Here is a 15,650-nt window from a genome sequence, read left to right on the forward strand (position 1 = left end):
ATCCACTTATTCTTTCTTATCATTCATTTTTTTTTTTTTTTGGCTGTGTCACTCAGTTCCCTGACCAGGGATTGAATCTGGGTTTCTCAGTAGTGAAAGTGCCCTAATCACTAGACCGCCAGGGAATTCCCTAATTCATTCTTTAAAATGTAATTCGATAGAAAAGATTATCTTTTGAATAGATTGCTTGTTGATATTATAAGTTTGTGGAAATATAGCAGATTGTATAAATGTTGTATTTAAAAGATTGCATTTCTTGGTTAAATTCTATTTTTAGTTATGACAAACATACTGAATAAAGTAGCAATGTACTCGAGTTAACTGCTGACTGCAACAAAGGGCAGAAACAAATAAGTAGAAAAATGAGGAATCAACACAACATTTTTAGGGAACAACAAGATATAAGGTATGACTTTTAGCTTAGAAAGGAGGATGTTAAGGAAGATATGACTTAATGCTTCCTGCCTCATGGTGCCCTTGACCTTGTCCTCAGAAGATATGAACTTGTAATAGGTTGGAAAGGAGATTGAGCTTCTAAGCATTCCATGTTTGGTGTGATAAGGATCTTGGTGAAGAATGTTTCAAGTTGGACAGTGGAAACTGATACTGGAGAAGAGGCTAGATTGTGGAGACTAGCAATTTTTAGGTTGTTTTCTGAGGCCATGGGAACCAACTGAAGGCTTTTAAGAAGAGGGAATGACATGAATTGACCTCTGTTTAAGGAATATAATCCTGGCTGTTTTCTGTTATAAAAAAAAAGGGGGGGGGGAGTATTACAAAACCCAGCCAACCAAAAAACTAAGATTATTTCATTCTTGTTTGTTCATTTTGCTGAAAAGCCAGTTTGAGAATTTGTCTTAGGTTCCCAATAATCCAGAGTGCTTCTGAGGGCACGAGAGAATTACACAAGATCAAAGTTAAGCAATGGGGCAAAAATTTAGAAAAATTCAAATGAATTAGATCTAAATGTTTTATTATCCCTTTATTGTTAGTGAACGCTTCTGGAATTTTTGCTCCATTCCACTTTATAATGCTTCTAATCGTATGTCAAAAGGAAGGAAAACTGGTCAGAGAAACAGTCTAGAACTGAGGCTGTCAAGAGATTTAGAGTATGTATGATTGCCTTTCCTACCTGCCTTTGGCTTTTTAAAACTTGGAAAATGTATTTTAATTTTTATTGTTTTCCTATAACTTCTTAAAAATATTCTGTAATTGTTATTTCTCACTGAAATTTAAACTTGATTTCAGATTTACATAATTGGTAATTTTTTTAAAGGATTAGGAAGTTTTGAAACTATAATTCTTTGATGGAAATCCATTATAAAAGAGATACTCTTTGTATGTAGGAAAGTAACAAAGTAACACTTGCTATACCCTGCTTAACTGTAGTTTCTTATTTTACTGTATAAAATTTTAACTTACTTGTGAAGATAGTTGCAATTTTACAACAGGACAGTTAAATCAGAGGAAAAAAAATGCGTTTAGGTTCAGGTTGTTTGGGGAAAGTAATTTTAAAATGTACATATCACTTCCAAAGAAGAATGACTGTTAAGCTATTTTAATGAGGGAAGAGTCTGAAATTAATTTTATCATTTTTCTTTTTCATCAGTCCATCTTTCTCTATTTTGAAACAGCTTGCTTTTTTACTGATACCATTCCAGCATCAGTTTATTGATACACACTTGTTCAGTCACTAAGTCGTGTCTAACTCTTTGCGACCCCATAGCCTGTGGCACACCCACTCAACCAGAATATTTTGACTCCTCAAGATCATGTGATATATGGGATTAGAAACATGACTAAAATTCTGTCTTGTCCTCAAGGAACTTTAAGCTGTTTTTCTTTATTGCTGCAAAGCAGCTTATTCTGCTCTAGATAAGGTTAATGAGTTGAGAAGTATTAAGTGGAGAAACATTTGCCTTTGGTTTGCAAGAACTGGAGAATCCATGAAGGCTTTAAAAATAGGTAGTGTATGAGAAGGTCCTGGAAGAAAAATCGGGTTTTGAGAAGAACAAGGAAGGTGGAAGAGTACAGTGGGTAAAAGGAGCTTTGGAGCAAAGGCACAGGCACAGAAAAACATGAGATGCTCTCAGAAAACCCTCTCGTGGGTGGTTGTTAAGGAATGTGGATGGAAGGCAGTGTTTTGTGGGCTTGTAAAAATAGGTGGTTTATGTTACAGAACACATTGAATGCCAGTGTGGGGAGTTCAGTCGTTCTTTGGTAGGCAGTGGAGAAACTTTGAGGATTTTTAAGTGAAGAAACTTGTGCTTCAGGAGCATGACACTGACATCTTTGCATAGTGTGGATGGAGTAGATGAAAATGGCAGTATGGTGTGGTGTGGTGGGGATAGGAGGAAGAAAGAGAAAAAGTGCTCAGGACAGTTAACAGTCTTGGGTGAGTTGTATTGAAGGTGTAAAAGGGGTGGTATGATGGTGGTAGAGATGAGAGAGATTTTATAGGAGAAAGCCATGTTATTTGGCATTGATTAGATGGGTAGGGGAAGCAAGCTCTTTGGCATGTGGGAACAGGAGAATGGTGAGAACACTAAAAGAAATAGAAAAGAGCTGGGGGAGGTGTTTCAAGTTTGGGTGTGTTAAGTTGGATGAAATGCTGGGAGGATGGCTGGGTAGAAGGGTCAAACAACTGATGAAAAGTGTATGTATGGGGACATTCTATATTAAAGATGTTAGTATTTTGGTTCCTGGTACTTTGCCTTTATTGTTTATAAATCAGTTAGCAGCATTCAGCACTTCGGTAGGCCCTGGGTAGAACATAAAAGAAGAAAGTGTTTTTTTTTCTTTAATTTAAATATCCACAATATTCATCAATTGTCAACATTTGTGTCTTTATTACTGCCCCCTGCCTATCATGCTATTTAATTAAAGTTACTGGGTGTCTTGAGCTGTAGAGTTTTCTCTACTCTGGGTTAGGCTGTGATTGTATCTTCTGGGTATTGTTTAAATTATTTCTTTGCTCCGCATGTGCCCTGTAAATGAGGCTTGATTCTGTCAGTGTTTTTTTTAAGGGGATGGGGTAAGAATATGTGCTAGGAGGTACCGTGTGTCTCCTGTTGGAGTGTATCAGGAGGCGTCGGCCACGTCAGTATCCCACTTTCAGTGTTGTTAAGGTTGACGAACCTTTGGTTCAGGTTATGTTACCCTAATTCATACAATATAATCTTCCCACAGCAATCAGCCTTTCATTTAAGGCTTTTTTAGTAGATAGTGATGATGCAGAGAACCTTTTTGTTAGTAGCGGTGGGAAACATTCTGTTTCTGTCATTTCTTCTGCATTTGTTAGCTGGACTTTTTCCATAAAAAGGAACTTGCACTCATTGACTATTTGACTGTGCTGGAACACAGTTTATACAGGGTACAGGGACTGGATGCATGCTCCATTCCTTTGATTTATTTGCAGTTTTCAGAATAATGAGATTTTTGGAAGTATTGTTACGAACTTATGAATTTGTATATTTAATTTTTTGCAGTCCATATGCAGTGTGCCTGTATGTATTCATGTATTTTTATGCTCCAGTTATCCCATCTTTGTCCAGTGGGGGCCCCTTTCAGTTGGCAGCTGTGTCTTTTCACCGTGACCCTATTCGTCTTTGATTTCTTGCTTATGGTCACACTAAATGTTCCAGAATCATCCTGAAATTTCTTGCCCAGACTTGGTATTTGCCAGTTTTTCAAGAAACCTAAGTTTCAAAGAGATTTTGAAGGAATAGGATGTTCACTTTGGGAAGCTATTAAAGAGCATACAAGCTGGAATATAGTCATGTAAAATGATAGCAGTGTTCTCACAGTGCATTTGGGGTTATAAGTGCTGTAGGAAATACCAGTGATTCCTGGAATGTTTGTTTGGGTCCTCATTTGAAAGAGGTAAGACTAGAGCTGGGCCATCAGCTAGAGGGGAAAATGAAGGTTCATGGGGGAGAAATTGTTAGAACACATGAAAGAATGTGTGTGGGATAGTAAAGGCACTTGACCAGCCACAGAGTACCTTGACTGGTCTTGTAAGCACTGGGGAGTAAGGAAATTTTCTTGGATTTGGAAGTGAAATTGAAAGTCATGCTTTAGAAAGGTTAATACTGCAGTAGGGTTAAGCAATTGCGTAAAGTTGGGTTCTCAGCTGGAGGTTTACAATATAATTTTTAGAAAATGAAAACAAAACAAAACTAGCCATACCTGGGCCCTATCTCAAAATCTGAAGTCTAGGCTCATTTACTTTTCTAAAGATCCTGTGATTGTTTTGTGCAAATCCCTTACCCCCATTTCAAGACATGGATTAAAACTAAAAGCTCAGAGATTAGTTTCTCTATTGCATGTATGCTAGGCATGAGGTAGTAAGGACATGGATGAAGGATAGAGCAGAGGAAATGAGAGGAGGGAAGGGATAGAAAAATGGAAATTTATGTTTTAAAAGTGATTTTCATGTGGTATTTCATGAATAATGTTACCACTAATGAAAGGATTCAAAGAGAAGGAAGCAAAGATGACTCCTAGGTTTATGGTATGGGGCCAGATAGAAATGGGAAGATTGGCAGAGATTGCTAGTTTTAGGGAGAAGATAATGGGACACATTGAGTGTTGAGATGTACATAAAAATGGACTCTGAGGAGTTAAAGTGTGTTCTGTGTCTTGCTTTTTGTGAATGCTTCATTCACTCTCTTAACAGAGTACTCAGCTACTGACTATAGGTCATGTTATGTAGATTGGAAGAGTTAATAATTTTAAGTTTTCATTTAATAATTGTAATCAAATGATGTACTAAAAAAGAGCCATCTGTTTATTGTAAAATAAAATGTGAAACAGACTGGAAAAAACATTGCAGCAAACACAAAAATATTAATATCAATAGATATTGTAATCATTTAAAACACACAAAAAAACCATATAAAGGATAATTCTTACAATAGGGAAATATTATTCATTAGTTCATTCCTTCAACAAACATGTAGTGAGCTCTTTCATCAGATACTATTTTAAGTGCCAGCAGACAAAATCCCTGAGCATTCTGGTGGTGGTGTGAGAGACAGACAACAGACGTGTTCCAAAAAAAACAAGAAATAAGATAGAATATTTATGCCTTTTCCTATGGAAAGCATTAGTTGTACAGCTGGAGGTGAGTATTCTTAACCATTACTTAATTATGTGGAAAAAACTGTTCAGGACCAAAAATTTGGTCTCTGGTAATTGGACCCCTAAGTATTTTTCTTTTTTAGTTTTTTCTTTTGTTCAGTTCTTCTTGAAGATGTTTATATAACAGAGTACAGATTGAGATCTGTTGTTTCTTGTGGAAATTACTTATGTGGGTTCTTTTCACAGAATAGTGCTCGTTTTGTTCTTTGGGGACAAAAACTATTCCTCTAGAAAATGTTCAGTTTTCCCTGTGGCTTCATTCAATAGTGAAATGTAGTGAATTGATTCTGCCTTGGGTCAGAGGATAGAACTTGGGTCTCTTGGAACTGTCTCTAATTATTGTACAGGATCGTGTGAGGGCCGAATGAGATAACTATGAAAGGGGTTGTCAGAGTTAAAGGAATTCCTGGATACCTACAGGTAAAGAAGCTAGCTGGAGCTTATCTCTGTCCTTTGCTGTTAAAATATACACCATGTAACTAGATGAGCGCCGAAAAATTGATGCTTTTGAACTGTGGTGTTTGAGAAGACTCTTGAGAGTCCCTTGGACTGCAAGGAGATCCAACCAGTCCGTCCTAAAGGAGATCAGTCCTGGGTGTTCATTGGAAGGACTGATGCTGAAGCTGAAACTCCAATACTTTGGCCACCTCATGTGAAGAGTTGACTCATTGGAAAAGACCCTGATGCTGGGAGGGACTGGGGGCAGGAGGAAAAGGGGACAACAGAGGATGAGATGGCTGGATGGCATCTCCAACTCAGTGGACATGAGTTTGAGTAAACTCTGGGAGTTGGTGATAGATAGGGAGGCCTGGCGTGCTGCGATTCACGGGGTCGCAAAGAGTCAGACACAACTGATCGACTGAACTGAACTGAACTGAACTAGATGTTTCAAACTGAAATTAAAATATAAAAAGTTCAATGCATTTCTGTAAAAACGTTTTGCAGATGGGAAGTTACTTGTGTAGGAACCCTCTTTAGCAGATAAACATTTTTTTCCATATATTATTGAAAATTGGTCCAGAAAAACAGAGTAAATAAGATGTTTGTTATTTTGCAGTTAATATTTTTTATCATTAAGTCTAGGGACTTTTTAGGTATGGTAAAGAGATAATGGAACAGGAAAACAAATTACAGTCTTTAATTTTCTATCTGATAATTTATTGTTGAGAATATAAGATTTGTGGGGCTTCCCAGATGGCACAGTGCTAAAGAATCTGCCTGCCTGTGTAAGAGAATGCAAATTCAATCCCTGGGTTGGGAAGATCCTCTGGAGGAGGAAATGGCAATCCATTCCAGTATTCTTACCTGAAAAATTCCATGGACAGAGGAGCCTGGTAGGCTACAGTCCATGAGATCACAAAGAGTCAGACAAGACTGGTGACTGATTTATTCATGCACACATACAAGATTTATAGGGAAGAAAAGGGATGAGATTTTTAGAAATGGAAACAAATAGTACTAAGATTTAATAACTCTTATGCTCAAGTTAGTCTTGTTTACTTGAATTCTGCCTATCTTATATGAACTTTTTTTCTTTTTTAAAGGAAACTTGAACATAACTTCCTGAGAAGATTGATTCTTTATTTCTGGACTTCGTATATATAACAAGACCATCAGAATGTCGGGAGCCTCAGTGAAGGTGGCTGTCCGCGTTCGGCCCTTCAATTCTCGAGAGACCAGCAAAGAGTCCAAGTGCATCATTCAGATGCAGGGCAACTCAACCAGTGAGTGCATGTTGTTTTCTGTCAGTCCTGTCTCATCTTCCTGTCTTTCCCCCCTTTCCTTCTTGCTGTCATCAAAATAAGTGAACATGTGGCTAGTAACACTTTGAACTTTGCTGTTCTGAATGTTCCACTGGATGTTTCCCCCTGTGATTTTTGCTGTAGCATATTTGAATATTGGCTGTTTATCTTCTTCTTTACAATTGAGAATTCCCTAGAGAACTGAATTAATTTAGCTAGTGTTAGTAAGTTGAAATCTTAATGATAGTGAAGGTGTAAGCAGTGATTTTTAGTAAATGATGCTGTGAAATATACCTTATTGAGGGTGCAAGATTGCTTTACTTCCTTGATTTTCAATAGTACTTGAACTTGCCAAGATGGTCTTAACACTTACACTGCTTCCTTATGATGGTTGTTTGAGTTGAACAACAGATATAGCTAAATTGGATAATAAACTTGTAAATTATTACTAAAAATGATCAGTCCTTGCTTCCTGGTTTGTTTCTCTGTACAATTCCTTAGGTGAAAAATGACAGAAGCTGGAGTTTTTGGTACTTGCATTAGTTCCTTGATATGGGTCTGTAGGCAAACTATTACTTAAATAATGGTAAGTTCTACCATTTTAAAACCTGTAACTTTGGGATAAAGTAGAATTGTTGTTCTTTCAGACCCAAGTTAATGCTAAATATTTGAGAAAATATGCTTATCTGTTTGTGGGCCAGTGTTCTGTGTAGAGGATTCTCCCAGTGGGAAATAAATCTATGTTATATTTGAGGTGTAAAATGTGGTGCTTTGATATGTTTATACATTTTAAAATGATCAACACTATCTAATTAGCATATCCATCACTTCTCATAATTACCTTTTTTTTTTCATAGTTACCTTTTGAGGTAAGAACACTTGAGATCTACTCTCTCAGCAAATTTTACATAAACATCATTAACCATAGTCACCATGATGCACTTTAGGTCACCAGAAAACTTTGTACCCTTCGATTCTCCTTTTCTCCCCCAGCTCCCAGCCATCATTCTCTATTGCTGTGAGTTTGCCTTATATATATACACACACACACACACACACACACACGCACACGCACACACATACACATACCTATTCCCCGTATACAACTTTGAACTTTCTTTTGCTAACACATTTTTCTGAACTTGCTAAATAAGACTTGCAACATTCTGTTTTTTGGAAAAGGGTCAAATGTTGGAGTCTAAACTGCTGTACCATTGTTTGTGTTTTACATTTTCTTGTCAGTTGTGCCAGTGATTCTGTGAATTATGTATCCTATGAATAATTGTAAAAGAAAGATGCAGAATTCGCTATTATTCTCTTACTAATGTTATATTCTTAAATGTCACTTGTTGAAGCTATGTTCTTATTTCTGTTTCATTTTAAGAATTAAGTTTTACACAGTACATAACTAAATCCTGGCACAGGGCCTTGCTAACCTTCTCCATATCATTCCAGTTTTAGTATAGGTGCTGCTGGAATGAGCACATTAATTTCTGATTATTGCGCCTCTTGTTTCTTTCTGAAAAATGCATTTATTTATAACTTAGTATGGAGGCATTTTTGACTGTTGGTGTTGCCTCTAAATGTCCTGGTATATATCACAAGTTCTTTTAAAGGGTGGACATTAGGAAATCCTGGATCAGGAGCCAGAATTGATTCCAAAAAGGTCTACTTTTCTCTGATCAGTTTTGCATACTGACTATCCAGGAGAACTCCCCAGTGTCATGGAGATGGAGTTTCATTCATGGTTGGGATGTTGGTACTTTCTTTGTAGAGTTGGAAATCTTATTAAAACTTTCAGGTAGAAAGTGAGTATTAAAAGACCATATCCATGAATGCAAAAGTCATATAATAAAAATAAAGGAAAATGCTTATTAGCACAAATGATAATACTAATGTTTTTCCTTGATGAGTAATCATTTTAGAATGCCCACATCTTAAATGGATTATATGTTTCTAGTTTTGTCAAGGTCAAATAGTATTACCTAATTTCCCCCCAATTTTGATGTATTTTTGTGAATAGGTAGGACATTCACAGGGTATGAATTTCAAAAAGTATGAAGAGTATACAGTACAATCATTCCTGTTACCCCATCACACAGGCAACTAGTTCCTCTTCCCAGAAGTAACTTCACGGGGAGATTTCCTTTGAGAGATGGTTTAAGTAGTAGCAGGTGTAATAATAACTTTCTTTTCAGTCTTGATTGCATTGTAAACACACAAATAAAACTTCGTGTTTGTATCTTGTCAAAATTGGTTTTTTGTGTGTTTTTTTTGAGATTTTAGCATGAAAGGCTATCCATATAAGTTAATAGGATTTTATTTACTAACAAGTATCTACTATATGTGTAATGATATGCTAAGTACTAAATAGATATAAAAAAGCTAATCTATTGACAGTTCAGGAGTATGTAGCAAAATTAAAATTTTCTGTAGTTCTGGATAGTTATGTGAAATGGATTTGGGTCCACTTGATTTTCTTTTTTTTTTTTTTTGATCATCTAGGTTAAAAACCTCACTGAGTTTACTGATGGCTAGTAAGAAAGGTATTAGTCTTCATTGGCTGCCTTTTTTAATTTATTATTTTGATTGTATAGACAATAATGTTAGTTTGGGGGAAAAAGGTAAAATTATCCAAATACTGATATTCACTCTGGATGAAAGATTTCAAGTGTGTTCACTGGTAGATTGCAAACTGAAGAAGAAAATAAGATTCCTAATTGAACATTTTTTAAGGATAGGGCCATAAATTTTGGAGTTTTGTTTACTCATTCTTGTTTGATTTCCACAAAGATATCTCCAGAATTATTGAAAATATTTGTCTTTTGATGAAATATTAAAAAATAACTGCCTGGTTTTTATTAAAAGTAATTAATATGGTTAGAATAGACCCGGAAGAAAAAAAAGTAGACCTGGGCATATTCTACTAGTCCTATGAACACCAGCCTGTGGACCAGCTTGAACACCAGCCTGTGGACCAGCTTAAACACCATGCTGAACCACCAATGGCTTTTCCATCATGTTTTGTCCACATCCTTTCTAGACAGCAGTCTGAGTGGCTCTGCTCGGCCTTACTCTTTCTTTCTCTTTCTCTTTAACACATTAAGCATTCATACGTGCCCAGTCAGTCATGTGAAACTCTTTGCGACCCCATGGAGCCCTGCCAGGCTCCTCTGTCAATGGAATTTTCCTGGCAAGAAATATTGGAGTGGGTTGCCATTCCTACTCCAGAGTATCTTCCCCACCCAGGAATCTAACCTGTGTCTCCTGCGTCTCCTGCGTCTCTTCACCACTGTGCCACCTGGGAAGTTCCTGTAACACATTGCCTCTTTGCATTTAAACATTCTCCAGGAGAAATTTGTTACTTTTAAAACAATATTAGTCTCCTCAAACAAAAATCCCTCATTAGCCTTAGAAAAAGTAGTGTTAGTTTTCTAGCTGAATGCTTTGTCATGGTTCAGTAAGTTTGGGGTAATTTTGATTCCTCTGAAAGATGTTTGTTCTTCAAAAGCTGATTCACTAATTGTATCAGAGACATTTTCCTGTAGAATTTTTGGCATTTTTCATCCTTCTACTGTTTTCTACTTTTTTTCACTGCAGTTTTCTATGGCATTTTCTTAGTAATTTGACTAATACATAATCCAAATAACTTCTGAGTGAGAGATTTTACGTGAGCCAATTTGTTATATTTAGAAAGTATTAATGGCTTGTTTTTTTAAAAATTGGGCTTAAGATTGGGAGAGAGCATGGATTTGGAACCTCAAATTGTTGCAAAAAATGAAATGAATTTGCTATAGCCACATGTGTTGGCTGCATTAAAAGACTGCTATGCTGGCAAGCTGGCCTGGACTGCTGCTCACGGGGATTAAAGCTGATTGTAGATGGAATGCAGTGGAATGTTCCTGCCATAAGGTCTCTTATGAAAAAGTAGAAGAGGGCGAAGAGTACTTTAGGGGATGTGCCAGAGTTGAAAACTGAGTAGTGGCAGTTTTATTCAAGCACTTTCTGGTCTCGGAGGGAGTGTTTTCCATGGCACAGATAAACGTTACTGCCTTGACATTTTGAAGACTAGAATGCATACAAATAGCTTTGTTTAATAATACCCCGTTATATTCTATGTTTCTCCCACTTTGGAAGCATTTTTTATTGTCTAATTACTTTAAAAAAGGAAAATGGGAGATAATTAACCCTCTTACTGCTCACATTTATGGTTAGGTTGTGTTTGTAAATCTGGAGGCTTTGAAACTGCATAAATTTCCCTCTGATCTTTGGGTTTGTTTTTAATAGTTTGTAATAGTCTGTCTCCAGCCCTTTGGTAATTCTCTTTCATATTTTTATTAATCTTCCTGAGCCTAGGGTCTTTTATTTACTTTTTCCCTAGGCCCAGGTATTAAGGTAGGATAAAAGAAATCTTGGGTTTTTTTTTTTTTTCCTGCTGATTACTTACATTGTACATTTTAAAAGGCTTTTTCATTCACACATGTGAATTTCTAAACCACATGCTGCACATCACAACTGGTACAGAGAATGACTTCTTGTCCATTAATGAAAGTCTGGAATGGGGGAAGGGCTGGGACAAAGGAGAGCTTGGAAAGGAAGACTTTTGAAAGGACTTCTTAAAAATCTGTATGCTTTTTCTGGCATAAATTAATATTACTGCACAAAAATAAATGGGACTTGCCTGGTAGTCCAGCAGTTAAGACTCTGTGCTGTCAGCACAGGGGGCCTGGGTTTGATTCCTGGCCAGGGAATGAGATTAGCTTGGGTACCAGTGGCATTAAACTTTTTAAAAAATTCTGACATGAAACACTTTCCTGTGGTCCAGACTTGGCACTAGGCTCCTTCTCACCAAGGGGGACAGCCACACCCTTCTCTCTGGGGGTGCATCTCTGCCTGGCTTCTTAACTGAACAAACCACTTCCCTGTGTGCTCTCCCACTAGTTGTTGTGGTGTGTGTCTAACAATAGACTTTGTACCTGCCAAAAAAGAGAGAAAGACTTGAAGCTATAGCAGTGACCTTTCATTGTGTGTGTTTGGGGTGGAGAAATAAAGGTGCCCCTGAACTGGTATTATATTTACTCAGTTGGAGTTGATTGAAACCAATTTTGTCCTTTAGAATGACTTTTGGAATGAGTTGATAAAGGGAAGGTCCAGGTGATGCCCTGCCTGTTGCCTTCTCACAGTTCTATTTGGTATTCAGTGATTTCTCATATGGTAACTTACTAAGCTGACTTTTTGGAATGTATTCCTAATTTCATAGGTTTTTCTTATACTGGATAAAGTTTAAGGTCTTAAGGAAGGGCATTGGATTGCACCCTCTACTAGATGAGATTAATTTATCTGTAACTTAGTGAGCACATTTTTTTTCTTTTTAATTGGAGAATAATTGCTTTATAATGTTGTGTTGGTTTCTGCCATACATCAGCATGAGTCAGCCATAGATATGCATGTCTCCTCCTCCTTGAACCTCGCTCCTACCTCCTCCTCCACACCGCCCCTCTAAGTTATCACAGAGCACCGACTTGAGCTCACTGTGTTACACAGAAACTTCCCACTAGCTGTCTGTTTTACCTGATGCTGGGAAAAATTGAGGGCAAGAGGAGAAGGGGATGACAGACGATGGGATATTTGGATAGCACCACTGACTCAATGGACATGTGTTTGAGCAAACTCAGGGAGATAGTGATGGACAGAGAAGCCTGGCATTCTGCAGTTCATGAAGTCGAAAAGAGTCGGACATAACTTAGTGACTGAACAACAACAACGTGTATATGTTTCAGTCCTACTCTCTCAGTTTGTCCCACCCTCTCCATCCCCGCTGTGTCCGCAAGTCTGTTGGTCTGTGTCTCTATTCCTGCCCTGCACATAAGTTTAGCAGTGCCATATTTCTAGATTCCATATATAGGCATTAATATACGATACTTGTTTTTCTCTTTCTGACTTACTTCACTCTGTATGGGGCTTCTCTTGTGGCTCATCTGGTAAAGAATCCACCTGCAATTCGGGAGACCTGGGTTTGATCCCTGGGTTGGGAAGATCCCTTGGAGAAGGGAAAGGCTACCCACTCCGGTATCCTGGCCTGGAGAATTCCATGGACTGTATAGTCCATGAGGTCGCAAAGAGTCAGACATGACTGAGCGACTTTCACTTTCTTTGTTTCTTTTCACTATGTATGACAGGCTCTAGGTTTATCCATCTCAGTAGAACTGATTCAGATTTGTTCTTTTTATGTTTTGTTGTTGTTTAGTCTCTAAGTTGTGACTGACTGTTTGCAAGCCTCTGGACTCTAGCCTGCTAGGTTCCTCAGTTTATGGCCTTTCCCAGGCAAAAATACTGGAGTGTGTTGCTATTCCCTTCTTTAGAAGTTCTTCCCCACCCAGGGATCAAACCTGGGTCTCCTGCATTGCAGGCAGATTCTTTACTGTCTGAGCTGCCAGGGAAGCTCTATCTAGTCAGCAAGAACAAGACTGGGAGCTGATTGTGGCTCAGATCAGGAGCTCCTTATTGCAAAATTTAGGCTTAAATTGTAGAAAGTAGGGAAAAACACTGGACCATTCAGGTATGACCTAAATCAAATCTCTTATGATTATATGATAGAAGTGACAAATAGATTCAAGGGATTAAATCTGATAGAGTGCCTAAAGATGTATGGATGGAGGGTCATAACATTGTACAGGAAGTGGTGACCAAAACCATCCCAAAGAAAAAGAAATGCAAGAAGGCAAAATCATTGTCTGAGCAGTCTTACAAATTGCTGAGGAAAGGAGGGAAGCAAAAGGCAAAAGAGAAAAGGAAAGATGTAGCCAAATGAATGCAGAGTTCCAGAGAATATCAAGGAGAGACAAGGAAGCCTTCTTAAGTGAATAGTACAAAGAAATAGAGGAAAACAATAGAATGGGAAAGACTAGAGACCTCTTCAAGAAGATTGGAGATACCAAGGGAACATTTCATGCAAAGATGGGCACAATAAAGGGCAGAAACAATAAGGACCTAGAAGCAGAAGATATTAAGAAGAGGTGGCAAAAATACACAGAAGAAATGTATTAAAGAGGTCTTAATCACTGCCTATCAGGGTCACAGAGTCCAGTGGGCACAGACTTTAGCTGCAAAAACAATGAATGAAGTTACTGGGTCAGAAAAAGGTAACAGTTGGCACTGGAAGAAGCAGGGAATGGTTGGGACCGACCAGCTGCAGGCTGCTGTGGGCAGCTGATCTTCTCTGCCTGGCAGCATTCTGTTTTTTCTAGAAAAGTCAGAGACCTGCATTTTCACAGGAAACCTCCATTTGTCTTCTTTGTGGCTAATGGAAAGTTTTTCAGATACTGTGCCAGAAAGCACAGCAAATGATTGAGCTCTCTACCCAGCTCACAGATCACCTCTATTTATGCTTAGTGTCAAGGATGTGTCAGACATTAATAGTGATAGAAATGCCCAGACACACCCTGTGTGCCAGGCATTGTTCTAGACACTTACCATGTATTAGCTCATTTAATCCTCACAACAATCTTGGAACAAAGGTATTTGTTACTCCCCCCCATTTTCTGTATGGTGGCAGTAAACTGCCAAGATGTTAGGTCCACACAGTAAGGCATGAAGCCTGGATCTAGTTTTTTGATTTTTTTGTCTGTTTTTGTGTGTGTGCGTTTAGTTTTCTGTTTTGTTTTGTTTTGTTTTGGCTGCACTGTGTGTCTTGTGGGACCTCAGTTCCCCGATCAGGGATTGAACCCAGGCCACAGCAGAGAAAACACCAAATCCTAATCATTAGACCACCAGGGAACTCTCACCAGGATCCAGTTTTAAAGCAGTCTGGCTCCAGAGTCTGTGCTTGTAATCTTTTTAAATATTATACAGGAAGACAACCAAAGAAACTACCTACCCTCATACTGTGTGTACAAAAAACCCACTTTCTATGGATATTTTTGTATGTGAAAAATTGTATGAACTTTTATAAATATTGTTTCTAACACAATTCTATATTTGTAAATTAATTTATAATGTGAACTGGGACAATTTTTTTTTTCCCCAAGAAAGCACACTGCATGCTGGAAATCACATAAAATAAACTTTAAGTGGGATGAAAAAAAAAAAAATAAAGAGGTCTTAATGACCCAGATAACCACCATAGTGTGGTCACTCACCTAGAGCCAGACATCTTGGAGTGTGAAGTCAAGTGGGCGTTAGGAAACATTACTACAAACAAAACTAGTGGAGGTGATGGAATTCCAGCTGAGCTTTTTCAAATTCTAAAAGATGATGCCATTAAAATGCTACACTCAATATGTCAGCAAATTTGGAAAACTCAGCCACAGGACTGAAAAGGGTCAGTTTTCATTCCAGTCCCAAAGAACGGCAAAAACTGCTGTACAATTGGGCTCATCTCACATGCTAGCAAGGTAATGCTCAAAATCCTTCAAGCTAGGCTTCAACAGTATGTGAACTGAGAAATTCCATATGTACAAGCTGGATTTAGAAAAGGCAGAAGAACCAGAGATCAAATTGCCAACGTCTGTTGGATCATAGAAAAAGCAAGGGAATTCCAGAAAAACATCTACTGCTTCATTGACTACACCAAAGCTTTTGACTGTGTGGATCACAACAAACTGGGGAAAATTCTTAAAGAGATAGAAATACCAGGCCTCCTTACTTGCCTCCCCTGTGCATGTCAAGAAGTAGCTATTAGAATTGGACATGGAACAATGGATTGATTCAAAATTGGGAAAGGAATTAATCAAGGCTGTATGTTGTCACCCTGCTTATTTAATTTCT

The 15,650-nt window shown here is 37.9% G+C and overlaps 1 protein-coding gene and 1 non-coding gene across 11 annotated transcripts in view; one reads left to right on the top strand and one right to left on the bottom strand.

Moving 5' to 3' along the window:
- Window positions 1–15,650, top strand: part of KIF1B (kinesin family member 1B) — a 153,974-nt gene that overhangs the window by 7,145 nt on the left and 131,179 nt on the right. For all 10 annotated transcript variants that reach the window (XM_020889865.2, XM_020889936.2, XM_020889297.2 and 7 more), the window contains exon 2: window positions 6,687–6,866. In XM_020889865.2, the coding sequence (XP_020745524.1) occupies window positions 6,761–6,866 (106 nt within the window). In that variant the 5' untranslated portion in view covers window positions 6,687–6,760. The remainder of the gene's footprint in view (window positions 1–6,686; window positions 6,867–15,650) is intronic.
- LOC139037574 (U6 spliceosomal RNA) lies at window positions 8,264–8,369 on the bottom strand. The gene has a single exon (XR_011490457.1). It is a non-coding gene; the product is annotated as a U6 spliceosomal RNA (small nuclear RNA).

Source organism: Odocoileus virginianus, chromosome 11, assembly GCF_023699985.2.
Source record: "Odocoileus virginianus isolate 20LAN1187 ecotype Illinois chromosome 11, Ovbor_1.2, whole genome shotgun sequence".
NCBI classification, from domain to species: Eukaryota; Metazoa; Chordata; class Mammalia; order Artiodactyla; family Cervidae; genus Odocoileus; species Odocoileus virginianus.